This window comes from Saccostrea cucullata, unplaced genomic scaffold (assembly GCF_032062105.1).
Source record: "Saccostrea cucullata isolate Sc308-1 unplaced genomic scaffold, CSIRO_AGI_Scuc_v1 ctg2500, whole genome shotgun sequence".
Taxonomy (NCBI): domain Eukaryota; kingdom Metazoa; phylum Mollusca; class Bivalvia; order Ostreida; family Ostreidae; genus Saccostrea; species Saccostrea cuccullata.
Genome location: NW_026935664.1, coordinates 30,001 through 42,500, shown reverse-complemented (window position 1 = coordinate 42,500; position 12,500 = coordinate 30,001). Strand labels below are relative to the sequence as shown.

Here is a 12,500-nt window from a genome sequence, read left to right as displayed (position 1 = left end):
AGAAGCCACAATTGGGAGTTAATGTTAATGAAAAGTTCCTTTAATTAAGAAACCATTGCTGATATTATTGAATTGATTTGAAAAATATATTTAAAATTAAACATTAAAATATGCGCATTTTCTTTCAAATGGCAATAAATATATTTATAATGTATTATGATGCATTGTAATAAACAACAAAGTCAATAAATAAATAAATAGACCTGTTACCTCCCAATCAACAGATTGTAATTTGAAGTTGTGCTGTGGTTTGTTAGAAAAAACAAAAATTATCGTATATTTATAGTAAACGTATAGTGATTAAAAATACATAATATCTATCCAAATTTTCTCAAGCAGAGAGCTACAGTTCTGCAGCTAACATTTACATTACCATGACAGGGAAAATCCAAAAAAAAAAATAGTTCCCTGGTAAAACAAACTAAATTTAATTTTATTCCTAATGGGCCGAGCAGTCTTCGGTATGGGCCGAGGTGTCAATGATTTTGAGCCGACCTGTCAGGGCCGAGGTGTCAAACAGCACGGGCCGAGGTGTCGTTGGGCCGAGTAGTCTGTCTACCACCGTAATTTAGCCTTTAAAAAAAGTGAAGGTCAACCTCTTTTAATCCAAAGCTAGCTTTTGTAAAAATATTTATCGCATAATAATTCTTTAATCTCTAGAACTATATTGCTGACTGTGAGCATTTAGAAACAGACAGAGATTTCAACACGACAGAATTCACATGAAACGGTTTAGTCTCGATTTTACAGACAGGAATTCAGTAAGAATACTACATATCAAATTATTTTGCAGTTATGTCAACTGCATAGATTTCTATAATCATGCTACTGATCTAATTCGATTGTTTGTGTAGTATATTTTCTTACTCTGATTTGCGGAAATGTAAAATGTGTTCAACAGTTACAGGTTCCCTCTAGGAGATTGGAAGAGGACAAAGTGAAAGTAGACGTTGCAGCAGCAGGATGCCACACCAAGGTCGACTATATACTGAGGGACATAGAGCAAGGAATGGTGAACGCATGGAAGTCTGTGTTTCCTGACGCCTATAAAAATGTTCAAGTAAGTCAAACTTTGTCCTCTGTAATTGTAATTTATTGGGTCACATGAAAATGATTTTATAAATCTGTTCCGGCCACTGGAGCCCACTTGGCCAATGTTCAGTCTATCAGGTTGGGCACAGTTCCTTTTTCGGGGAAGTATTACTGTAAAAGGGAACTATTACTCTTTTCAGTAATAAAATTATTACTCAATTCGGTAATTTTTGTCACATTTTTTAAATAATGCCTCAAATCCATTTATTAAATAAAAAGTGCATAAAAAATACGATGTGATGTGTTTTATCTTTATCAAACAAACCTCGCTGACCGAAAAATTCGCTCCTTCTGTGCTGCAGATAAGAGTAAGATGAGTTTTAATTATTTTCCCTGTTGATGAATGGTACTATAAGTATGGAATCTAATAAGGGCATTCATTCTAAAACCATTTTAAAAGAATAATGTTTAAAATCTAATATTTCAAATAATTATTTTCATCTGTAAAAGAAGCAATTCTATTAAAAATTATTTTTACGATGTCTTTTACAGGAGTAGTATAAAATAAAATTAGAACGAATAATCTTATGAACGAGTTAGCAAGTGTTGAACGTATTCAATCTCACAATTTTAACACAGGTAAGCTTCCATAAGAAATCTATGCCATCGAAATATTTCAGAACGCTTTTTCAGCGTTTTGCAGCAATGAATATTGCATTTTTGAGCACACATACATTTAATAGACAATAAATATTTAGAGGATGTGAAAATAGTCTTGCACTTTTTCTTTTATTCAAAACAAACACGAGAATAGAGGCTAAACGAGTGAAAATTCCCGAATTCAGTAATGTTTTTATTACTGAAAAGAGTAATAGTTCCCTTTTACAGTAATACTTCCCCGAAAAAGGAACTGTGCCCAACCTGTCTATAGGAACCCCTTGCACTGGGCCCTTTATATACGTTGGAGTCTACCTTTATATACATATTCTAAATCAGCTTGAAGCACTTCAAAATAAACAACCAAAACAATATTGGAAATTAATCAATGACCTAAAAGATGATTATATAAATAAAGATAATTCTGCAGCAAACATAGATCCTGAAATATGGGTTAATCATTTTCGCAATCTTCACTCTGTGTGTGATAACTCTTTTAATGCTAGGATACAAGAGATAGATTTAATTTTGGCTGACATGGAGAATAACCCATCCTTTAATGAATTGGATTATGTGATTTCAAATAAAGAAATTGTTGATGCAATAGCAAATTTAAAATATGGAAAAGCCAAGGGACTTGATTTGATATCTAATGAAATGTTAAAGCATAGTCAATCTTATTTACTTCCCTGTATACATAAACTTTTTAATAGCTGTTTCACATATGGTTTTTATCCTCAAGCTTGGAGTAATGGGTACATAAGTCCAATTTTTAAATCTGATGATCCAAACAATCCTTCAAATTATTGGGGTATCACAATTATCAGCACTCTTGGCAAGTTATTCAACAGTGTTCTGAACTTTAGACTAGATAAATTTCTTCAAGAACATAATTTAATTCATCAATCTCAGATGGGTTTTACCAAAAATGCAAGAACATCTGATCATCTATTTGTTCTAAAATGTCTAATTGATAAATACTGTAGCACAAAAGAAGGAAGACTCTATGCATGTTTTGTTGACTTTCATAAAGCTTTTGATAGTGTTATACATACAGGATTAAAGCTAAAATTACTTAACATGAATGTTGGATCAAAATTTTATAATATCATTAGTAATATATATAAGAATAGTTAAGCATGTGTGAAAATTGGGAGATTCTTCTCGGATCCATTTCAAATAGCTATAGGTGTGGAGGGGATAATTTGAGCCCCTCCCTATTTAAAATATTTATCAACGACTTTCCATCATATTTAGATTCATGTATTGATGAAGTATCGCTTCAGACACAAACTGTTAATTGTTTAATGTATGCAGATGACATTGTTATTTTATCCTCATCAGCTAAAGGTATACAAGTAAGACTCGCTAAACTTGAAAAGTATTGCTCTGATTGGTGTTTAAAGGTAAACATTCAAAAAACAAAAGTCATGATCTTTAATAAGGCTGGTCGTAATATTACACAAAAACTAATGTTTCAAAATAATATGTTAGAATGTGTGCCTAGCTACAAATATCTTGGAGTCCACCTAAGTGTTTCTGGAAGCTTTCATGTAGCAAGATTAGAGCTTCATATAAAAAAAAGCATTAAAAGCATATTATAAGTTAAGAAAGGAATTTATTGATTTGAACCCTGGGATTAAAACCAGTATACATGTATTTGACTCCACCATTAAACCAATTCTTTTGTATAATGCAGAGGTGTGGGGTGCAAGTAATATAAATACTAAAAAAATTCCTAAACAGCCAAAATTTAACAGTTGAAGACTGCTTTAAAAATCTACCCTGTGAAAGAATACACCTTAAATTCTGTAAATATATTCTCGGCGTTCATAAGAAAAGCACAAATTTTGCAGTACTGTCTGAATTGGGAAGGTTCCCCCTGCATTATGATATTGTCAGGTTGTTGATAAAAAGTTGGTATAGATTTGAAAATTTGTCCATAGAATTTCCTTTACTTAAAGATGCATATGAATGTAGTAAAAAGCTTTTTGTGAATGGAAAGAACTCATGGTTTGCATTTATACAGAAATTAAGAAAATTACTGAATATTAAAGATGAAGTTATTTGTTATGGGAAATATAAATTTAAGTCATTTTGTCATAAAATTTCATTAGATTATTATGTGAAGAAATGGTATACAAGTCATAAAAGTTATACTGATGGCAAATTATCCACATATGTGAAACTCAAACAAAATTGGGGTTATGAGAATTATTTATCAGTTGTTAAAAATTTTCATCACAGAAAATCTCTATGTAAATTAAGAATTTCCTGTCACAGATTACAAATTGAAGTGGGAAGATTTACCAAATGAATATTCCTCGAGAAGATCGATTATGTAATAGATGTAATTATAACAACATAGATGATGAAACTCATTTTTTAATAACATGCAAAAAATTTGATCATCAAAGAAAAGAAATATTTCAGTTAATTATGTTCCCCAAACGGAGTTTGGGAACATATTGTTTTTACTCGGTTTCTTATTATTATTATTATTATGTTCCCCAAACGAAGTTGGGGAACATATTGTTTTTACTCTGTTTCTTATTATTATGTTCCCCAAACGAAGTTGGGGAACATATTGTTTTTACTCTGTTTCTTATTATTATTATGTTCCCCAAACGAAGTTGGGGAACATATTGTTTTTACTCTGTTTCTTATTAGGGTCTTCCGTCTCAACGGAAGACCCTACTATTATTCTATTGTTTCTTTTTCACTTTTATTATTCTTTTTTTTTCTTTACAATTTTTGTGCAGAAGATTTCTCGGAGATGGCTCGACCGATTTACTTGAAAATTTCAGAGAAGGTGTATCTTTATCTAAACCTTATACGTTTTTTTCATTTTTTTGAAAATCACTTCCGGTCAAGAGTTATCGCCCTTAAATCAAAATTTTGAGGACCTCTTTGTCTGCGATAGAACTCAAAAACGGTTAAAGCTAGAGCGCTGGAATTTTCTGTGATAATAGAGGTCATGTTCTCATGATGCAACAAGGTTTCCAAATTTTCCGAAAATGTGTAGTATGGAAACGGCCAAGGGTTGAAAGTTAGGAAACAAATCAAGAGTGAATTTTCGAGACATTTTGTATCATATCTTTAAAAGTATAGTCATTTTGTTAAAAGATACTGAACAATATTTGTGCAAAATGTCAAGTTCTTTCAAATGATGTCAATGAAAAAGTGCTGACTCATCAAATTAGGGATAAAAAGGACCCCAAACAATTTGTTATATAACTCTTAAACGATCGATATTTTGTGATTAATTACATAAACAAAAATGTTCCTCTTAAAAATCTTCAACTATGCATTATACTGTTGACGTCATATATTACGTATTAGGGGAAAAAAGGGGGCTAGTAATATTTTTTCCTACACCGATTATCTCAGTGACGGTTGAGTGGATTTTTGTCAAACTTTTAGAGATGATAGGGAATGATGTTCTATTGAATATATTTTTATATTTTTTATCAATTCACTTCCGTTCGTTAAATATGACGTATTTTTGACGTTTTGCTGCAATGCTGGTATGTCCTATTCTGAAAAAACTACGCAAAATAGAGATTTGAAATTTTCAGGAATGATTAAATGTAATCCTGGCATGTGCACCTGAGTTTTGAAATTTTAAGAAGACGTTTTAATTTTTTTCAATTTTAAATTTAAATTTTTCAAAAAAATTTTTTGTTCCAATCTTAAAATTTTTTATACCATCAGATAGATCTTGACAAGAGCTTTCCAAAAATGTATTTGTTTTGTGTTTGAGTACAATAATAAACGATATATACGCTCAGGTGTGTTTAGGACACTTGAGTGCAAGTGTACTCTTAGAAATTTTCTTTTAAAAAATCATAACTCTTTTATTTATTGACCGATTTCAAATTTTTTTGCACCATCAAATAGATCTTTTCAAGACCTTTCCAACGGTATCTTTCTTTGTATTGTACGTGCACTAATAAAGAAAATATAAGCTCAGGTAAGTTAAACCTTCATTTTGACAGGACATGTCAAATTCATTATCAAGGACATTTGCAGATGGCCGCGCTCTTCGGTGCTCTTTGATCTTTGGTGGATATCGTTTGATTTTTGTAAAAAGTCATTTCTCTTTCATTTCTTGACCGATTTTAAAAATTTTTAATTCATTAAATAGATCTTTTTAAGAGCTTTCCAACGGTATATTTTGTTGGATTGTAAATGCAATAGTAAAGAAACTGTGAAATCAGGTATGTTAGCATATTGTTTTGACAGAACATGTCAAACTCATTATCAAGGACGCTTGCGGTCAGTGCGGCTGAATGAACTTTTCGATCTTTGGCCTACATACTTCGATTTCAAGAAATATTACACAATCTCGAATAAGGTCAAAAGCGTTAGATTTTATCGATTCAATTTAAAAAAAAAAAAAAAAAACTTAAATTGCTTCCAGATGTAAAAAAGGACTTTTTTGTATTTTATAAGATGGAGAACATAAGACCATGTGTTTTGAGATCGTTTAAAGGTCAAATAGAGTAAAATCAAATCGATTTAAATTTTTCAAATAAAAATTAAATGGCTCTTAATTGTTTAAACATGGACTACATCCGTATTTAAAAGATCGAGAACAACATATCAGAGTTTTTTAAAATCCCACTAACTTCAAATAAAGTGAAATTTAAACGATTTTAAAATTTCAAAAAAAATTAAATTGTTTTCATATGTCAAATCAAGAACGATAATCGTATTTTGACAGATAGAGAACATCATACTACGTGTTTTGAAATCTTTCAAAGGTCAAACAGAGTGAGAATTAGACGATTAAAATTTTTCAAAAAATTTATATTGATCCCAAATGTAAAATAAAGTACTACATTTGTATTTTGACAGATGTGGAACATCATACAAAGTGTTTTGAAATCTCTCAAAGGTCTAATAGAGTGAGATTTAAACGATTAAAATTTTTCAAAAAATTTAAATTGCTCCCAGATGTAAAATTGACTACTATATTTGTTTTTTGACATATGGAGTACATCATTCAATGTGTTTTGAAATCGTTAAAAGCTCAAATAGAATGTAATTTAAACATTTTAAATTTTTCAAAAAATTTAAATTATTGCCAAATGTAAAATCAAGTGATACATCTGTATATTGACAGATGGAAAATATCATATAATGTGTTTTGAAATCATTCAAAGGTCAAATAGAGGAAAATTTAAACGATTTAAATTTTTCAAAAAATTTAAATTGCTTCCAAATGTAAAAACGAGTACCATATCTGTACTCTGTTATATGGAGAACATCATACAATGTGTTTTAAAATATCTCAAAGGTCAAATAGAGGGAAATTTAAACGATTTAAATTTTTCAAAAAATTTAAATTGCTTCCAAATGTAATATCAAATATTATATTTGTATTTTGACAGATGAAGATCATTATACAAAGTGTTTTGAAATATCTCAGAGGGCGAATAAACCGAGATTTAAACGATTTAAAATTTTCAAAAAGTTTAAATTTCATCCAAATAAAAATAGAAGATGAAATCTGTATTTTGACAGATGGGGAACACCATACAATGTGGTTTGAAATATCTCAGAGGTCGAATAAAGCAAGTTTTAAACGATTTAAATTTTTCAAAAAATTTAAATTCCTTCCAAATGTAACAAAATGCATTACATGTGTATTTTGATAGATAGACAACATTAGACAATGTGTTTTGAAATCTGTTAAAGCGCTTGATTTTACATTTGGAAGAAATTAAAATTTTTTGAAAAATTTAAATCGTTTAAATCTCACTGTAATTTACCTTTGGGCGATTTCAAAACACATTGTATGATGTTCTCTATCTGTCACAATACAAATGTGGTACTTGATTTTACATTCAAAAGCAATTTGAATTTTTTGAAAAATTTAAATCGTTCAAATCTCACTCTATTTGACCTCTGAGAGATTTCAAAACACATGGTATGATGTTCTCTATCTGTCACAATACATACATAGTACTTGATTTTACATTTGGAAGCCATTTAATTTTTTTGAAAATTTTAAATCGTTTAAATCTCACTCTATTTGACCTCTGAGAGGTTTCAAAACACATTGTATGATGTTCTCTATCTGTCACAATACATATGTAGTACTTGAATTTACATTTGAAAGCAATTTTAATTTTTTGAAAAATTTAAATCATTTAAAGCTCACTCTATTTGACCTCTGAGAGGTTTCAAAACACATTGTATGATGTTCTCCATCTATCACAATACAATTATAGTACTTGATTTTACATTTGGAAGCAATTAAAATTTTTTGAAAAATTTAAATCGTTTAAATCTCACTCTATGTGACCCCTGAGAGGTTTCAAAACACATTGTATGATGTTCTCTATCTGTCACAATACATATATAGTACTTGATTTTACATTTGAAAGCCATTTAAATTTTAAAAAAATTTCAATCGTTTAAATCTCACTCAATTTGACCTCTGAGAGGTTTCCACAAGGGCATTGTTTAATGTTATCCATCTGTCACAAAACAAAAATAGTACTTGATTTTTTTTTTTTTTTTTTTACAAGTGTCATTTTATCATTTTGTTGCATTGATAAGACTTAATAAACATGAACCCTTTGTTTGTACAACTGTGAAATATACATCCACTACGTTGATTTTACAGGAAATCACTTTTTTGAAAAATTTACAATACACAGGTAATCAACAGAGACAGTGTTTCAAAACACATTGTATGATGTCCTGCATCTGTCAAGTCACAAGGTCACTGTACAATGTAATCAAGCAATTTAATTTTTTTGAAAAATGCAAAGTTACGGTGCTGCTCAGTAATATTCTTTTGCTGATAAAATGCATGTTTTTTAAAACAATGAATAAACTTTAATTATTCAGGGGCTTTTTTTACCGTTTTAAAATTAAATTAAAATATTTTTTTTTAAAAATTTAAATCGTATCAAACCCCTCTAGTTTTGACAGATTTTTTCAAAACACATTATGAAATTTTTTCTTTAACTAAGACATTTGAAATTTCATTAATTGTAAGCATGTGTGTTTATATTGAAAAATATTAAATCGTATATACTCAAGTAAGTTGAAAAGCACAAGTTAGGGATTCTGAAAACACAATTTTTAATTTTTGTAGTCTTTCAAAAATTTGGTATATTAGTTACATCTTGGAAGTCAATTTTAAATTTTTTTAGGTGCATTTAAAGTAAACTAAGACAACTTGAAGTCAACTGCATTGCATTCATAAAATTGTCAGATTTACACACTTTTTTAAAGCAAAGTCTAAAGTCTTGTGTTAAAGTTAAATTAAATTGAAAACATTTTATTAAAAATTTGTGATGAGATCTTTAAAAAATATTCTTTTATGTTCCCCCAAAATGCTTTAAAATGAAAGAAAAATCATTATCCAAAAATTTAGAACCATTTAAAACAAAATCTTTCTCAGGCCATCGAGAATTGGAGGGGGACACCCCCTCCCATGCCCTCCCCCTTCGGCCCTTTGGGCCTCAAAACCCCCCCACATGAACTTCAGGATCCGCCACTGGTTTCCATACACATTGTATGATGTTCTCTATCTGTCACAATACATATGTAGTACTTGATTTTACATTTGGAAGCCATTTCAGTTTTTTGAAAAATTTAAATCTTTTAGATCTCACTCTATTTGACACTTGAGAGGTTTCAAAACACATTGTATGATCTTCCCTATATCTCACAATACAAATATAGTACTTGATTTTACATTTGGAAGCAATTTAATTTTTTTGAAAAAGTTAAATCGTTTAAATCTCACTCAATTTGACCTCTGAGAGGTTTCAAAACACTTTGTATGATGTTCTCTATCTGTCACAATACATATGTAGTACTTGAATTTACATTTGAAAGCAATTTAAATTTTTTGAAAAATTTAAATCGTTTAAATCTCACTTCATTTAACATTTGAGAGATTTCAAAACACATTGTATGATGTTCTCCATCGATCACAATACAAATATAGTACTTAATTTTACATTTAGAAGCAATTTAAATATTTTGAAAAATTTCAATCGTTTAAATCTCACTCTTTTTGACCTCTGAGAGGTTTCAAAACACATTATATAATGTTCTCTGTCTGTCGCAATACATATTTAGTACTTGATTTTACATTCAGAAGCAATTAAATTTTTTTGAAAAGTTTAAATCGTTTAAATTTCCCTCTATTTGACCTCTGAGAGGTTTCAAAACACATTGTATGATGTTCTCTATCTGTCACAATACATATATAGTACTTGATTTTACATTTGAAAGCAATTTAAATTTTTTGAAAAATTTAAATCGTTTAAATCTCACTTCATTTAACATTTGAGAGATTTCAAAACACATTGTATGATGTTCTCCATCTATCAAAATACAAATATAGTACTTAATTTTACATTTGGAAGCCATTTAAATTTTTTGAAAAATTTAAATCGTTTAAATTTCACTCTATTTGACTCTTGAGAGGTTTCAAAACACATTGTATGATGTTATTTATCTCTCACAATACAAATATAGTGCTTGATTTTACATTTGGAAGCAATTTAAATATTTTGAAAAATTTAAATCGTTTAAATCTCACTTTAATTAACATTTGAGCGATTTAAAAACACATTGTTGGATGATTTCTATGTGTCACAAAACAAATATAGCACTCGATTTTTAGAAAAATTTAATTGTGATAATTAATTTACCTCTGAGAGATTTTGAAACATATCGTTTTTATTCTCCATCTGTCCAAATACAGATTTACACATTACGATCTCAGAAACGACTTGAGCTAGAGCGCTGAAATTTTCAGTGATGATAGAGGACATGTCCCCATGTTACTGGGAGTTTGGATAGTTTCCGGAAGTACCTAGTATGGAAGCTCGGTACGGGTCAAAATTAAGAATACAAATTATGAGTAATTAAGACATTTTTAATGATATCTTTTAAATAACAATTATTTTGTTCAAACATACTGAACAACATTTGTGCAGAATAAAAAGATCTTTAATATGATACCATAAAAAAGTGCTGACTCATCACATTAAGGGCCAAAAGGGGCTAAAAGTTTTTTTTCTTTTACAGTCAATATTTTGTTATACATTACTGAAGCAAAAATGTTTATCTCAACAATCTACAACTGTGTATTATGATTTTAATATCGTATGGTACATAATTAGGGGTCGCAAGGGGCCAGAATGCTAAATCTTTGACGCTTTTTATCTCAAAAGTGAGAAATATTTTGATACGTAATATTGAACAAAAGATGTTCAAAATCATGTTCTGAACAATCTGCAACCTTTCATTTTTCGTTAAACGTCCCCATTAAGGAGTTGAAGGGTTGGCCCCTAAATATTTCTTTCGCAAATAACTCGAAAACGAAAGAGAATCTCTGAATAATTGTTGAACAAAAAGTTTTCAAAATCCTAAGAGCTTCAAGATGAAATCCAAAAAACGGGCTGGGCACTCAAATTAGGAACCAAAAGGGGCCAAAAGTATTTTTTATTTTTTCGATAACTCTTTTACAGTCAATATTTTGTTTTACATTACTGAAGCAAAAATGTTTATCTCAACAATCTACAACTGTAAATTATGATTTTAATATCGTATATTACATAATTAGGGGCTACAAGGGGCCAGAATGCTAAATCTTTGACGCTTTATATCTCGAAAGTGAGAAATATTTTGACAAGTAATATTGAACAAAAGATGTTCAAAATCATGTTCTAAACAATATGCAACCTTTCATTTTTCGTTAAACGTCCCCATTAGGGAATTGAAGGGTTGGCCCCTAAATATTTCTTTTGCGAAAAACTCGAAAACAAAAAAGAATCTCTGAATAGTTGTTGAACAAAAAGTGTTCAAAAACCTAAGAGCTTTAAGATGAAATCCAGAAAAAAGGGCTGGGCAGTCAAATTAAGGGCCAAGAGGGGCTAAAAGTCTTTTTTCGATAACTCTTTAGCACTAAATATTTTGTTATACATTAATGAAGCAAAAATGTTTATCTCAACAACCTGGAAATATTTTGACAAGTAATATTAAACAAAAGGTGTTCAAAATCATGTTCTGAACAATATGCAACCTTTCACTTTTCGCTAAACGTCCCCATTAGGGAGTTGAAGGACTGGTCCCTTAATATTTCTTTTGCAAATAACTCGAAAACGAAAAAGAATCTCTGAATAGTTGTTGAACAAAATGTGATCATAATCCTAAGAGCTTTAAAAGAAAAAAGGGCTGATCCCTAATATTAGGGACCGTGAGGGTCCAAAAGTCCATTTTAGAAGTCTTTATTGTTCAATGTCTTTTTACAGATTATGGAAAATCATTACTTTAGAGTGAAAATCTCATTCAAAATCTTATCTCATCTCATCAAGAATCGAACGGAAGACCCACTCGTTGTTCACAACGAGATCGTATCTAGTTATTATTCTTTTTTTTTCTTTACAATTTTTGTTCAGAAGATTTCTCGGAGATGACTCGACCGATTTTCTTGAAAATTTTGGAGAAGATGTATTTTTATCTAAACCTTATACATTTTTTTCATTTTTTTAAAATTCACTTCCGGTCGTGAGTTATCGCCCTTTGATCGAAATTTTGATGACCTCCATGTCTGTGATAGAACTCAAAATTGGCTAAAGCTAGAAAGCTGATTTTTTCAGGGATGATAGAGGACATGTTGCCATATTGCAACATACTCAGGAAATTTTCTGGAAGTGCCTAGTATGGAAGCTCGGTAGGGGTCAAAATTTAGGACACGAATCATGACTGATTTTTTGAGACAATTTGCATCATATCTTTTAAAGTATCATTATTTTGTCAAAACATAATGA

General features: G+C 29.9%; 1 protein-coding gene across 1 annotated transcript in view; it reads left to right on the top strand.

The window, feature by feature from the left end:
* Positions 1 to 585: 585 nt before the first annotated feature.
* Positions 586 to 12,500, top strand: part of LOC134243530 (uncharacterized) — a 35,558-nt gene continuing 23,643 nt past the window's right edge. The window contains exons 1-2 of the mRNA XM_062725787.1: positions 586 to 761; positions 902 to 1,060. Of these exons, the coding sequence (XP_062581771.1) occupies positions 723 to 761; positions 902 to 1,060 (198 nt within the window). The 5' untranslated portion in view covers positions 586 to 722. The remainder of the gene's footprint in view (positions 762 to 901; positions 1,061 to 12,500) is intronic.